The 15,045-nt window shown below is 37.9% G+C and overlaps 2 protein-coding genes across 2 annotated transcripts in view; both read right to left on the bottom strand.

Moving 5' to 3' along the window:
- LOC125231836 (contactin-associated protein-like 5) overlaps window positions 1–1,026 on the bottom strand; it is a 32,710-nt gene extending 31,684 nt beyond the window's left edge. Inside the window, exon 1 of the mRNA XM_048137415.1 lies at window positions 834–1,026. The gene's annotated coding sequence lies outside the window, so the exon portion shown is untranslated. The remainder of the gene's footprint in view (window positions 1–833) is intronic.
- A 9,039-nt stretch (window positions 1,027–10,065) lies between these two features.
- Window positions 10,066–12,726, bottom strand: LOC125231830 (pancreatic lipase-related protein 2-like). Its single transcript, XM_048137409.1, has 6 exons — window positions 12,647–12,726; window positions 12,170–12,272; window positions 11,827–11,972; window positions 11,204–11,449; window positions 10,648–10,972; window positions 10,066–10,310 (listed from the first exon to the last, which is right to left on the bottom strand). The coding sequence occupies exons 1-6, from the start codon at window positions 12,675–12,677 to the stop codon at window positions 10,265–10,267; spliced, it is 897 nt and encodes a 298-aa protein (XP_047993366.1). The 5' UTR covers window positions 12,678–12,726; the 3' UTR covers window positions 10,066–10,264.
- Window positions 12,727–15,045: the final 2,319 nt, after the last annotated feature.

Below are 15,045 nucleotides of genomic sequence, written 5' to 3'. Positions count from 1 at the left end.
CTCTTATGCGCACTGCCAAGGAGTGGGATTCCTGGCTGGCGGCTATATTTCCGAGCTCATATAACTCGGCAACCTTCAAATCAAGAGTGAACAGGCATCTTCTGGGCGAGCTCACTCCATCGTAGGCCACGTCTTTGCCTTTGGCTAGTCTGTGGCCAAGTGTAAGCCCCATTTATAATTAAAAAAAAAAACTGCCGCATGAGCATGACACAACAAAGGACACCAGTAGCCACTTACCACCAACGGTTATTCGGAACATCTGTCGAAATTTCCATAAAAAAATCTACTTCCTTTCTTTAAATTCAAAACAATAATATCAACGCCTTATATTCCTTAAATCTTCAGTAGTAAGGTTTAAAATGGAACTTTATAATTCGCATAGGGTACCGGGCGGAAATGTTACTTCGTGTGGGCAACGGAAAGTGGCCAATGTAAGGAGGTCCGTCTTGTCTCTGTCTTTTCTTAATAAGACGGAGGTCAAAATAGGTCTTGCAGAAATGTCATGGACCAAGGATCCTTGGTTTTGCTTAGGAGCTAAATTGGCTCCAATAACTAAAGCCCTCCAATGTCGGTCGACACTTTGGTTTTGACGTGTCTGGATTTGACAATTTTACCCGAATATCTTATGCGTAAGAAAAGCAATACAGTCACGTTAATTTTCCTATATACCGTTTTCCTATATATAGGTATTTTACACGCCTACGACGATTTTGTGCTGATAATAGGTCATAGAGTCGTTTTCTCATACACATTATTGTTTGAGTGAGTGTGTAAATAATAATAACTGATCGCGACTGCATCTCTCGTTTGTTGAAAAAAAACCGTATACTTACGAATATAAATATATTTTGTAATCCTTTTATAAAAAGCAGCATTCAACTTTCACACAACGCAATACAAACATGTTTCGCCACAAAAACAATATCTCTTCGAACTTATGATTTAAATATGGAACACTGAAAACGGCATCGCCAGCAAAAACAAAACACAACACAAACTTTTTAAATATTCAAAGATAGAACGCGTTGTTTTTTTTTAATCTCGTTCGGGATGGCACTGGCCGCGTCCCCGCCGCTGTACTGAGTGGTTAACTGAGTAATCACACCGGCAATTTGTTCATGGGTCACAGTTGCTCCCAGACTAAGGACACACGAGGTTAGAAAGAGTTTAAATAAATCTATTGTGTGCATTATTATTGTATTACTGGACCGCGCGTTCGATTTGTCTAAATTAGGGCTGAGTGTACTGTAATGAATGAAATGACTTCAGCATCACGTGCTATATAATATTGTTTACAATAGCTTGCTTTCCTGATCCACTGTACCCCACTCTCCTCGAACCTGTGAATATTTTAATATGAAGCCTAAGACTGTTAATTTATGCGGGTATTGATGGATTTATTTTTGTACGTCTATTAGCTATTGCGAGTAGAGCTTTAAAGAGTAGTTGCTTTTTAGAGTAGAGCTTTTAATAACGTTGTGAAATCCAATGTTCGAAAGGTATTCGAGGTTTAACTTGAGATCAGTTAGAGAAAGTCAACTTCTATAATTTAACAATTTCCTAAAACAAATAAACACCGTGTCTATAGTACATAATCCAGTGTAGAACATGCCTTATATCCTGCTTCTTGTTCTTATTTGTCATAAATCACCGTGGAGTCACGTTAGCGCCTTGTGTTCCAATGTCAGCGATTGTCTTGAGGTGCAATATTACAATGGCTTCTTTAGGGCCCGACGGATTGAAACTACAACCTGTGTGGGAACCTGCACGGCACTGCAAACTCGGTGGCCGGGAATGTGGACAAAACAAGGATAGCAAAGGGAGAGCAAAATCAAGCAGCAGGATTCTGGAAAATATTTATGACAACAAAATCAAACGAATAGGAAACAAATTATTTACATAAAATGTCAACATAAAACCATAAACAAAAGTATAAAAAATACTTTTTATAAATACTTTTTTTTTTGGTATGTATAAAACTCTTATAGTCTACGACATTCGGTGTGCAGTTTCTAAATTTGTTGTAGTTAGTTGGGTTGCAATCTGTCTGAATGCGACTTTAAGTTATAGTGAAAATTTGATACAGGTTTAGAAACTTATTTTAGTCCCTTTTTGTCTGCAATGTCAAACAAACAAACTTTCAACTTCCTTAATTTCTTAAAAAAAAGAACGGCGAATTCTACGCAGAATGCGTTGTTTACCCTTGAATCGCCGACATACACTTGTTCGAATATTATTTCAAAGACAACGATTCAAATAATTTCATTTCATCGACAGTTCATATCGTAGAACAATCGACACAAGTAAAATCAAACCGTAGACTTTTATTTCGTAGATAAGTTAATCCGAGTATACTTTATATCGTGATATTTCATTTCGTGTTTTTTCATTTCATTTTGTTAAACATTAAATACAATTCATTACGCATAATATTATTTCAATTATGATTTTTTCTAAAATATTACAATTTGTAAACTGTTTGTTTGGCCACAGTTCTAACCTAACCTAAACCTACTTTAAAAAAGGTTCGTTGTTGTGTAGGGTCGCAGTTCTAACCTAACCTAAATTACTATATGTATAGACCGTTCATTGATGTGTAGGGTCGCAGTTCTAACCTAACCAGGTCGAACCTAACCTAAACCTACTCTGTAATCTATTTGTTTTTGTGTGTGGTCATAGTTCTAACCTAACCTAAACCTAATTTAAAAGCCATTCGTTGTCATGTAGGTCGCAGTTCTAACCTAACCTAAACCTACTTGGTAAGCCGTTAGTTTCTGTGTGATCAGTGATCACAGTTCTAACCTAACCTAAACCTACTCTGTAAGCTGGTCGTTTTTGTGTGTGGTCACAGTTCTAACCTAACCTAAACCTACTCTGTAAGCTGGTCGTTTTTATATGTGGTCACAGTTCTAACCTAACCTAAACCATGTATGTGATGTGCCACGATAAAATCGTGAATTTGAAGTTTCCTAGAATAGAAACATCTATAAATGTGTTGTCGTACGACAAATGAGAAAGTTTTGTAATAATACGTGGAACAAATGAATTGCGATGTTTTGTTGTTCTGATCGCACTATTTGTAATGGCCTGATGTTTTATCATTTATCGCGCGACCATAATAACCTTTACTCGTATGTAGGCATCCTAATATTCCGAACATAGCACATGTATCATAATGTCAAAGGGTAACACATAACTAATTAGCTAAATTAGTCGCTCAATCGCAGCAAGGGCAGTGCAGTATTGCATTGCATGTCTGGATGCAAATACGAGGGGAGGTACAAATGTTCGCGGAATGGAGTACTTGCAAATTAAATAAAACAACATAAGTATTTTTCCTTTTCTATATAATTACCTTCGAGCTCAATACATTTATCAGATCGACTAATTAATTTATGTAAACCGTCAAAAAAAAATTTTTTATCTTTGCCCTCAAAATGAGCTGAAATTGCCTCCTTCACTTCTTCATCGTCACGAAATTTTATTCCTCGCAGTTCTTTTTTTAAACTTGGGAACAAATAATAATCGCTGGGGGCCAGATCCGGGCTGTAGGGTGGGTGGACCAGTGATTCGAAGCCACACCTGTTAAGAGCAGTAGTCGCAACATGCCTCACAACTCGTTGTTGCATCTGCTGCGGTTTGAGCATTCTTGGTACCCACCTAGCACTCACTTTTGTCATGCCAAGATGGTCATGCAGGCAGCGCCGGCCCGTGCACTCGATCAGGGTAGAGCGGGTTTGAGTTTCGGCGCCCCTTGGTAAGGTTTCACTATATGTAGGAAAACAAATCGCGAGTGTAGCGAGCGCGAAATTTTTTTCATAGTAATGCCGTAATTTGAAGATTAACGCAATACAGAATTTATGGATTTCATCATACAGATACAGAGTACGAAAGTACGTAGTCGCACCCTAGTATAGTTACGTATGCAGTGGCTGAACGTGGATGTCATATATGTAAATACGTAAAATAATAAACAAAATAGAGCACTATAGTGGCTAAGTCAGGAAAGTAGATTCGGATTTTTTCCTAAGTAAGTAACTAAAAGAGAACATATAAATAGTAGGCGCGAGCGAAGCGAGCGCGATTTTTCTTACTCGATTTATTAAGACTCAACCCGCCAGTGGGGAATCCGCGAACTTTCAAGCTTTTATGTTCTGCAGAGCTGCGGTCTGACATATTTTGGGGTATTTTGACTTCACAGGGCGCCTATGTTCCCGACTTTTAGGCCTTATATTTCGCCATCACTATTATTTTTATAATACTATGAGTTATTTAATATGGGAATTTGAGTTGAGAGTATTCTATGAGTTATTTAATATGGGAATTTGAGTTGAGAGTTAATATAATAAGAGATTAACTGCGGACTCGATCGTCACCGTCAAGATGCCCATTTCGTTATTTTGCCACCAAGTGATCTTAGTGCTTTGAAGTTCGCTCACCATCTGTGTCACCACCACTCACAAAATTGCGCCTCTCTGAAACGTTTTGCGCCTTTGGCTTAATGAGGAACTCCGCTTTGGACTATCGGGTAGAATCATATTTTTGCATTTGGATAGCGACGTAACTGTGTCGTTCGCCGCACAACAATGTGGTTCGTCAAGGGCTAGAATCCTCCTGTTATGGCGCCCTAGAAACAGCGCCCTTATAAACGCCCTTATGTTGAAAATGTGGTGCAACTTTCCACTTAATCTGAATTACAAATCTAGATTTTCAATAGTGGATCCATTCCCGACTCCTCTCGCCATTTTGTGATATGTGCGCGCCCACGCAACGTATAATTTTTTTGTATGGATTTATCCACATTCTCGATTTTGGCGCCCCCTTACCATGTGGCGCCTAGAGCGGCCGCTCCACTCGCTCTACCCTTAATCCGGCCCTGCATGCAGGATCCTCAAAATTGTTGTATCTGATACACCAACTAATGCAGCTAATTGTTTCTTTTTGAGTCGAGCGTGATCTAGTATGAGTTTTTCAACTTTTTGAATGATTTCCGACGATGTGGCTTCAATTGGCCGTCCTGGGCGAGGGTCGTCTTCAATTGACTCTCGGCCATGTTTGAAGAGGCCATGCCATTTGTAAATCATGGTTTTAGCAGGGCACTGATCCCCGTAGACGTCTTTCATTTCAACCATTATAAGTTGCGGATGTTTTCCTACAGTTTGGTATTGACATTTATGTATTTTTTTCTACCCATAGATATTTTTGCGCCTTCTGCAAGTACAGTCAACCCTAGGCCACTCTACAACCATGTCAAAATGACAAGCTGTAAGAATTTCTTATAATCTGATGTATAACGTCACTATGACATAGTTCTACAGTGGCAATTGGATGACTGTACCTGCATATTAAAGTCGCAGACATCAGTATGATATAATATCGTTGTTGCTCGGGTCATAATCAAATCGATTGAAATACTTATCATACTTAAAATCAGATTGACTAGTTAGCCTTCATATTAAGCGTTATTGTGTCGGCGGCGGTAGCCGATCGTAAGATTAGGTAGATAAGCTCAAGAAGGCTTATGTTGTGGGTTCCCTTACGGGGATTCGATTACAAGACCCTCGGATTAGCAGGCAGTGAACCTTCACTAGCAACTAGGCTAGACCCGTCGTTGGTAGATCTACATCGTAAAACGTGGAAATCTTTGTAGGAGGTAGGGCATAGCGAATGATATTCCGCTTTGTGTGGTAGGGCACAGCACAGCGGATATCGTCTCGCTCGAATCTAGAGCAGAGTCCAACTGTAGGCCTAGCACATGATGGCCGCGGGAGTATGTCGCCGCGAGATAGATGACACGTCTTTGTCTAATTGTATTAATGACATAAGGACAGGTAGTCCATCTCGCGGCGACATACTCCCGCGGCCATCATGTGCTAGGCCTGCTGGGGTAGTACCTTCGTCTTACAGAAGACCGCAGCCAAATAGCACTAGACCCTACTCATAGTGTTGTGTTCCTGCCGGTGAGAAAGGCTGCCAGAGCTCAACGAGGGTGCGGTGTGCTGATGACGGGAGGATTTACGGAACTAACTTGTTCCGTCTATTGTCCTTTGAGTCGTCGGCAACCCGAACCCTCCTTATGTGCACTCCTTTTTGCTGCGTACTTAACACAGCAAAAGGGAATGTACAAGTTTCTAATAGGGTGGCAACGCGCATGTGACACTGTTTGAGTTGCAGGCGTCCATAGGTTACGGTGACCGCTTTACATCAGGCGGGCCGTATGCTTGTTAGCCACCGACGTAGTATTAAAAAAAAAACTTTTTTTTAAATTAATGGGCTTACTCTTGACCACAGACTAGCTAAAGGCAAAGCGTGGCTTACGATGGAGTGAGCTCGCCCAGAAGATGCCTGTTCACCCTAGATTTGAAGGTTGTGTCATTCCTTGAGTTGATGGAGCCCTGCTACGCGGCGCTCCTATTTCTAGATATTTTGTCAACATAATATACACACATATTTTTGAAGCTTCTTTCCTACTTTTAGGAGTTTCCCGTTCCAGCCAGGTCAAAATTATATCTTATCTTGTCTACTTGTCTACTGTTCGGCATTTTAGCTGTAACCATGCAGTAATCTATCAGACTATCGGCTATGTTAGCTAATCTGTTGACAATTATATTTTTTGTCGTGTACCGTTCAAAATTAACAACAATAAACCAACCTACGTAAGAATCTCGTTTGAATACTTTATCCAATTTCGTGATCGTTATAAAGTTTATATTTTCTCATTGATCGACTTTCTTGCCTATTCTTCCATTCATAAGCAATTTCGTACGCTTTCGTTTCATGACAATATTTGTTTACGATTTTACTTCACTTTTTCTATTATAGGTACATAGTTATTACTTATTGCACTTCTTACCATACCTAATCTACATATTTATAATAAAAGTATTATACATATTAAGTATTATGGTTTTCATCTCCTTTTTAATTTTAAACAGCAAAGATGGAACAATTTGTAGTTTTGTATGCCCGTCTGTTCTTTTGAAATGTGCGTTAAATGTACTTAGAATAAAACATTTTTCCAAAGAAAGGACTTTTTCCAGAAAAAAAAGAAAATTATCTTGTGGGCATAAACACCGAAAACAGGTCGGTAACGTTATAAAATTTCTTAAAATTTTATTATATCACCATCTAAATCTTAATTTATGTTTAAACCTTCTATTAATATGTTTGTAACTTTTAATAGTTGGACACCGACTTTAAGATAATGTCATGTAATTTTCCAATAATATTTATTTATTGATGAATTCAATGGGATTTAAATAGTTTATTATGTGTATTTTTCTATAAAATAACGCTATGGATAGCAACGTTTGGAATTTCAAAGATATATGAAGAATTAGATATATTTTAGCTGTTATAAATGGTCGTGCTTTGGTTGTCATCAACCAAGATTCAGTAATTAAGATTTAACAAGAACCAGCCGAAAAACAAAAACAATTAACTTTAGCATAACCTAAATGCCATCAGCATTTTTATCACCATTTCCTGTAAAGGCTTGTGTGATGTAAGTACAGCTCGGCCAATATAACAAAACCTGTCAAATGTGTAACGTTTGTGCTCAATTGTGCGTGATGAAAGTCCAAGACGTGGTGGTTTTGCGAAGATGAAAGGTGCAATCGAACGGAGCGATCGGAAGCAAAACAAGCGAAATATTTTTGTTGTTATGCAATGTCCGAGATACAATCCGCTGGTGAATGGCAATGATCCACTACTTAAATACTCGGAGTGGGATCTGTTTCCATTCATCAATCAATTAAAATGGATAATTGATATGGCGACTTGGAATTTTTTTATCCGAATTGGTGGGAAAGTGCAATCGATAGGGTCGAGTGGAGGAAAAGAGGGGAGGGCCTTTGCCCAGCAGTGGGACACTTACAGACTAAATGATAAAAACAATAAATTTCTTGTAGCTTATCTACACTGGCTACACTACAGTTAACATTGCTCAGAAATCTCAGAATGGAATGACTAATATGTTATTTATCATGTTGATAATTTATATAAAATTGTTAACGTGCCATAGGTGCTCTTCGTTTTTTTTTACTCTGTGTATAACTATTAGTTTCTCTAAGCGTGCATTTTTGAAATGCCCCTGTCATTGAAACATTGATTATTTTAATCTAAACGTAATGACGTAATTAATAAAATGTCTAACGCATTCTTTCTTTCATACCGTTACTTGAAATTTTATGTATTTTGTTATTATGTATGATGTTACCTCACATAAATTTAATATCGTGTCGTATGATCCTATGGAAACAATCCCTTCGACAAACGGATGCACAGGGTTCTGTCTGCGTCCATCGTCTGTTACGATCGACCCAAATATGACGACAATATACGGACCGGTTGCCGGAAAACGTATGCCGGTTCATTAATGCCAACCAGAGTCTGCATAATAATGCGATTCTATTCAGACATGATAATATATGGCTATCGGAAGACGAGATTATTGATTGTTATTTCAAGGAATGAGACGAGTGGGTTAGACGTCCGATGTAGCGATTATCTTGAGAGCTTTGGAGTGTTTGGTCAAAAAAGACAAATCCGATGTGTATGTACTTACTTAATGTAATGGGCTCCCTAGACAAACGACGGAGACGGCGGAACGGAGAAAATTGAGTCCGAAAGCGGACCCTGGCACTAGGCTGGGGAAGCGCTACTTAGGTCGAAAATCGGGCTTGCGTTGTGTGTTTTTTTATACATAGGTAGCTTACCGTTGGACTCAGTCAATCTGTGTAAGAATGTCCTATAATATTTATTTATTTATCATGATTCATGACGTTGACGAGGACGGCTTGATCGATTTCAGGTCCACTGACTAAATGGCTTACAGTGGTCTATTAAGTGGCGGATTGGCGATAGCTCGATTCAAATTACGAAATCTAGAAAAGAAAACTTATGTCGGTATTGTCCTATATTTTTCATTTCTAAAAACCTGAGGAGGTTTTTATATCAAAATATTTAAATGTATCAAAGACACGACATTTGACCAACCATCTTTCAGGTAATCCATTGCTTCTAAAATAACCACCATTCGTATTAAGTAATTCACACATCAGGCGGGCGTCCTAGTAACATCGAAAAATAAACAGACGGCATTATACCACTTTTCGATCTAGTCCACTGTAATAACTGTAATTTTCACTACATTTGTAGAACACCAATCTGATTATAGCTAAGTAAGTTTAACCTATGTAAGTTTATTGGACGGAAATAATTCAATTTAATTCGAAGAACGTACTCGTAATATCCGGCCGAGGAGGGTAAGAAGAATTAGTTGTTTTCTCTGGCCCTTTTTGTTGGACTGTAGTGATATTTTCTGCTCCAAGGAGGCCATATACTGTTTGAATCATTCATACATATGGTGAAGTAGAAAATAGGAGGTAGCGATGATATTCCGCTTTGTGTGGTAGGGCACAGCACAGCGGATATCATCTCGCTCGAATCTAGAGCAGAGCCCAACTGGGGAAGTACCTCCGCCTTACAGAAGACCACAGCCAAATAGTACTAGACCCTACTCATAGTGTTGTGTGTGTGTAAGGCTGCCAGAGCTTAACGAGGGTGCGGAGTGCTGGTGACGGAAGGATCTACGGAACTAATTTGTTCCGTCTATTGTCCTTTGAGTCTCCGGCAACCCGAACCCTCCTTGGAACTTGTACACTCTTTTCTGCTGTGTACTTAATACAGCAAAAGGGAGCGTACAAGCTTCTAATGGGTTGGCAACGCGCATGTGATACTCCTTGAGTTGCAGGCGTTCATAGGTTACGTTGACCGCTTTCCATCAAACGGACCGTATGCTTGTTTGCCAACGACGCTACGTCGCACATAAAAAAAAAAATTAAATAAGTCGCGTCTAGTGTATCCTACGGATACCTAAGATATTGGATATACATACATACATTATGAGTGCCTTTAGTTCATTCAAACGCATAGAATAAACAACTGACAGTCAGACAAAGATCATATTAAGTGAACTATAAAATTCCACGCATTCATATTATGGCATGTGGATTGTTTTTGCGTTTAATTGAAGAGAATGAAGAGATTAGGTAAACAAAGCCGTAGTTCAATATCAATTTATTATCTCTTTCTTATTTTCAAAGGAATGCAACTAATACTAAATACTTAAAATTCACAATGTATAAGTAAGCGTATTCAAAATACATTTCAGGGAAGAAATGACGTAATAAGGACCATTTCATCTATTTTTTGTTGGAAGCTTAGGAACTTTTCCGTGATAAGCCACATATTTTTTGTCTAATCAATATGGATAGCTTCGCCCAGTGCTGACGTAATATAATCCAGATCTGAAAAAAAAATTACACAAATTTATTAATAACCGATTAAATATACTCGGAAGTCGTTTGATATGAATTGATAATAATAAATAAGATTATCTTGAATTTAAATAACATATTTCAAAACAATTTATCAGGCCATGCGAGTAATTAGTAAACCTGTTTATTCTATTAAAAACATGTTAGAAAGATGTTATCATGCCAAATATTATCAGTAAATAGAATGACCTAAAAATCAGCTGTGAACTACTAGGTAAAGTCAGGTCAATTTTATTAATAAAATCTACTAAGCTAACACCAAAAAAAAAAGAAAATAATATTTAAAAAAAATTGATCTTTCACCTACCCAGACTTTTGGACGGCACCATTACCCAAAGGTAGTTCAGGACCGGAGCAAACTCCGACCACAACATCATCCTGGCTACCGCACTGTTTTCCGACCAAGTGGTCATACTTGACAGTCGCGGCAAAGATCTGATAAGATCTGTTGTGACTGCAGGTGGAGAGAACGCAGCCGGGTTGGGAGCCGCCACCGTTGACGTAGAAGTCAACATCTCCCCAGGCCACACCCCCGTTGTTGCCGTAAGTGTGGATGCATTCGACGTAGATGCCGTCGGTGGAGGCAATGCGATTCCTGTTTATGAGCCAGATTGGGCTGACGGGGTCTAATCCTGTGAAAATAGAGGTAATTTTAGATTAGCCTGCTTTCATTGACAACATCACAAATCCGATGATTCTTTACATCACATGGCTCTTTACATCGCCGTCAGAAACAGAAGGAAATGATTGTCAGTATTTAGGACTACGACGCAAGGTGGAGGAAGAAGTTAGGTACATAATTTACATATCAGTATGTTTAATACTGAAGAAACAATTCAAGAAGGCGAAAGGCAAGAACTAACCTGTAACCCGTCCAACTCTGCTGCCCGTAGTTCGTCCAGCGGTGCCAGCAACATGAGCTCCAAGGCTAAAGCCGACCACGTGTATGGTCTCCAGAGGAGTCCCAGTCACGGCATGGATGAACAGAAGCATTGAACCAAGGGCTTGGCCTACTGAGGGGACGGAGGCAATCGCGCTCGTGTAGATGCCTTGAGCTGAGTGGCTCCAATCCAGGATGATGACGTTGAAGTCACCGATTTGGAGATAAGCTGAAATGGTGATATAATTTTAATGGAAGCATTTAATAGATATGTGGGTTATACAACAACGTGGGTTGTACAACGTGAATTGCATAAACAATAATATAAGGATAACAAATACATTTTCGAGAACGATAAGCTGATTCATTAAGGAAAGCGTTACTTTCATCAAAAAGCGCTTATCAAATTTGCTACTTTCCAGTTCCGTTGGATAGAAGAATCACACAACTTGGTAAAATAAAATGAAGGAATATTTATTAATGACATATCCGTCTCCTCTTTATCTCGTTGGTACACAAAAATTTTCGTCGTATGTAACTGACTGCTTAATCGTCTATCATTGTATGATGTATGATCTTATAGATAAAGAAAGGAAAACACAATACCGTCTCGGATGAGCTGGTTGATCTGGCTGTTTAAACTCTGGGTGTATCCGTGGCAGACGACCACCGTTGGCTGGCTAGGATTGAAGTTTGAGGCCAGGATGGAATCCTTGTCCATGGTAAGCTGTTGGCCTGTTGTGGGGTTCAGTCTGAAAATAAGTCAATGAAGATGTTATAGATTTTGAAATTTTCGTTCCCGTTTCAACTATTATAATAATAGAGGCAGTTTAATTCATTGCTCAAGATCCCACGCTAGTAGGTAATATGTATATCATTCGCTTCTCTCAGGATAGTATTCTATAATACAATAATTATTGTTCTTTTTATGTGTGTATAATAAACTGACCTTGTGAATAGAAAATAGAGATTCTCCGAGCTCCTGGCAACGTCCAAATGGTTTTCTACATTCTGAGGCTTAATTGTAAAGAGTATCCCGGATGTGAAGTGCGCTGCAAAGATGTCAATATAATTAATTATTAAGCATAATTGTTATGGACAATTTAAATACAAAATTAAAAGACTTAGTTTACGCAAGGTCGTATTAATTATTAATTGTTTTTATTTCAATTTGAAATACGTCGAGTACAAGTGACTCGACCGCTTGCATTTTCTGTTTTCTGTGGTGTCATAAACGCGTTACCCATTATGAGAAGGCAAGGATTTTAAGACTGATGTAGAGGGTAACTGTAACCATCGAGTGCAAAATGTTCATTTATTTAATTACAACAATATAAACACTATACTTTATTATTTCATGGTACATATTACTACCGTTATTTATTTATATTCTTACGAAAATAATAACATCACAAGGTATACACACCGATGACTAGAAGTAACACAATAGGCTTCATTTTGGACACTGAATGAAGAGTCTGAAGATAAAACGTAATACCTGTAACATCTGTGTTGCTTTTATACTCATTATTTATCATAATAAGATAATCAGTGAACATCAGCATTATTAAACTAGAATGTGATAATCGACTAAGATTATAAGATAATAAATCGGTCAATAATAAAATTCTTTTCTAGAAGCCGATGGAATACAGTAGGTACAGCTCAAGATGATGAAATATATAATAAAGACTGTATTCACATGAGTTTTATCTATAAAAGGCGTGTAAAAAATAGAAAAAAATGAATAAAAGTAGTGAGATTTCTGAAAGTATCCCACTGAGGGGTCTGTAATTTTTTTTACGGAACTTCGCGTATTAACATTTTGTCCTGTACAGTCAACCAATTGGAACCCTAGGCCACTGTAGAATTATGTCATAGTGAGACTTGCACTTTAAGACGGTTTTATTTGCCAAATTTCAAAGTTCTAAAGACAGGTTAACAAAAAGTATCCTGCTAACTTTTTATATCCTATAAACAGACTTTATAATTTGCACGTCTTGGTTGCTACTTACACGCGTAGTGGTATATACTAATTCTGACGTCTTTACTTGAATTACGTTATCTTTAGTTCTTTTTCTTAGGTAATTAAAATGAATGACTGTATTGACTATTGCATGAATCTCGAAATATGTTCCAAAATGTTAGGTATTGTGAAATAGTGTCAATTTTATCTAATTGGCATCGTTTGTGACAGACTGGCGTTAAATTTCACAAATACACGTAATTTTATGGACATGTCCAACATTTATGCTTGCAGCCGTTGGCACTAATTTGACATAAAATTTAACATGGAAAAGCCCACATAATAAGGGCAGCACGAGTCGTGCACGTAGCGAATAAAGGCCAAATGCTTTCTCATGTCCGACTGCTATCCGTTCATCATTCCCATAAGCCTGTCTCTTTTTAACCCCCGACGCAAAAACGAAGGGGTGTTATAAGTTTGACGTGTCTGTCTGTCTGTTTGTCTGTCTGTCTGTGTGTGTGTCTGTCTGTGGCATCGTAGCTCCCGAACGGATGAACCGATTTAGATTTAGTTTTTTTTGTCTGAAAGCTGAGTTAGTCGGGAGTGTTCTTAGCCATGTTTCATGAAAATCGGTCCACTATGTCGCGGTCGGGGGTTTTTTCAAAATTTTAATTTTCCGTGGAGTGTTCTCCATCCCCTTCTCTCAGCTGCTTTTGTGTTCCTGAATTCCTGATACTGAACTACTTTAACATTATCTCTTACGGAGGGCGATTTTGTCACTAAAATACCGGTTGAAAACGCTGACTTGCTTATTATTTTTTGCAGTGACAATTTTCTGAATTTGAACGCGTGAGACTCAAAAATCGGCCCGTAGGTCTTAAAACTCTCACCTCAGTTTTTTTTTCTCTCTGCCTCTTTTTTTTTCTATTTTCCCTTCAGTTATTATCGCATTTTCAATATTGCGATCATTGTAGTTTTCTGCAAATATGTTTGTTACATGGAAATTATTGTGGGCATACGCATGGTATCCACCAAGTTAGGAGAGTTTCACATAATCAGTTGGTAATTTTGTTTAAAATTTGAACAATCAAACCGATACTAATGATTGTTTAAATGAACTAAGTGGTTTTCACTGGTTTATTTTACTGCTTTTAAAAAAAGCATATCTCAGCGTAAGCTGCTTTCTGTGTAATTATAATTATAAGTTTCATTTAATTTTATATTCAATTGGTATGGAACTTGTTTTTCAACGCACCTCAATATTCTTATTACTTAAACCGTATAAATGCGTAACGTCATTTTTAGTTCAGATAAATTGACTCGGTCAAAAAACAAGTTTCCAGCAGTACTTACCTATAATTCTGTCCGTCAGGTTTTCGTACAGTTTTATCTTGTTATGCATTTAAAAAATAAGTCAAGAAGACCGTGTCACTAAATTCCATTCAAACTTGTTTTTTAACCTCTTAAGTCCCGGTGTATTTGTTTAAGTATAAATTATATTGTATTTGTTTAAGTATATAATTATATTCGAATCGCTTTTTTGGACTCTAGGGCCACTTGCACCAACGTTAACCCTCCATTTTATATGGAATTTGAAGTTGAATGGAGGGTACCTACATAACTCTCGACTATTTCCTCCTGGTTTTTGAAGATAGAGCAATGATTTTTTCAACACAGATTGTTATTATTTTTATCTGTGTCGGACCGTTTTGATTTTTTGATATTCTGCTTTTTAAAAACTCTAGAGCCAATCAAAAATTTACAAAAACGGCCTTTTTCATTGTGGCGCAAAAAAAGGTGTGATAATCAAGATTGGTAACAATTAACCAAAAAAGCTAAACGGTCCGACATAGATTATT

Source organism: Leguminivora glycinivorella, chromosome 12 (assembly GCF_023078275.1).
Source record: "Leguminivora glycinivorella isolate SPB_JAAS2020 chromosome 12, LegGlyc_1.1, whole genome shotgun sequence".
In the NCBI taxonomy this organism is placed as follows: domain Eukaryota; kingdom Metazoa; phylum Arthropoda; class Insecta; order Lepidoptera; family Tortricidae; genus Leguminivora; species Leguminivora glycinivorella.
This window is presented reverse-complemented; position numbering and strand designations above follow the sequence as displayed.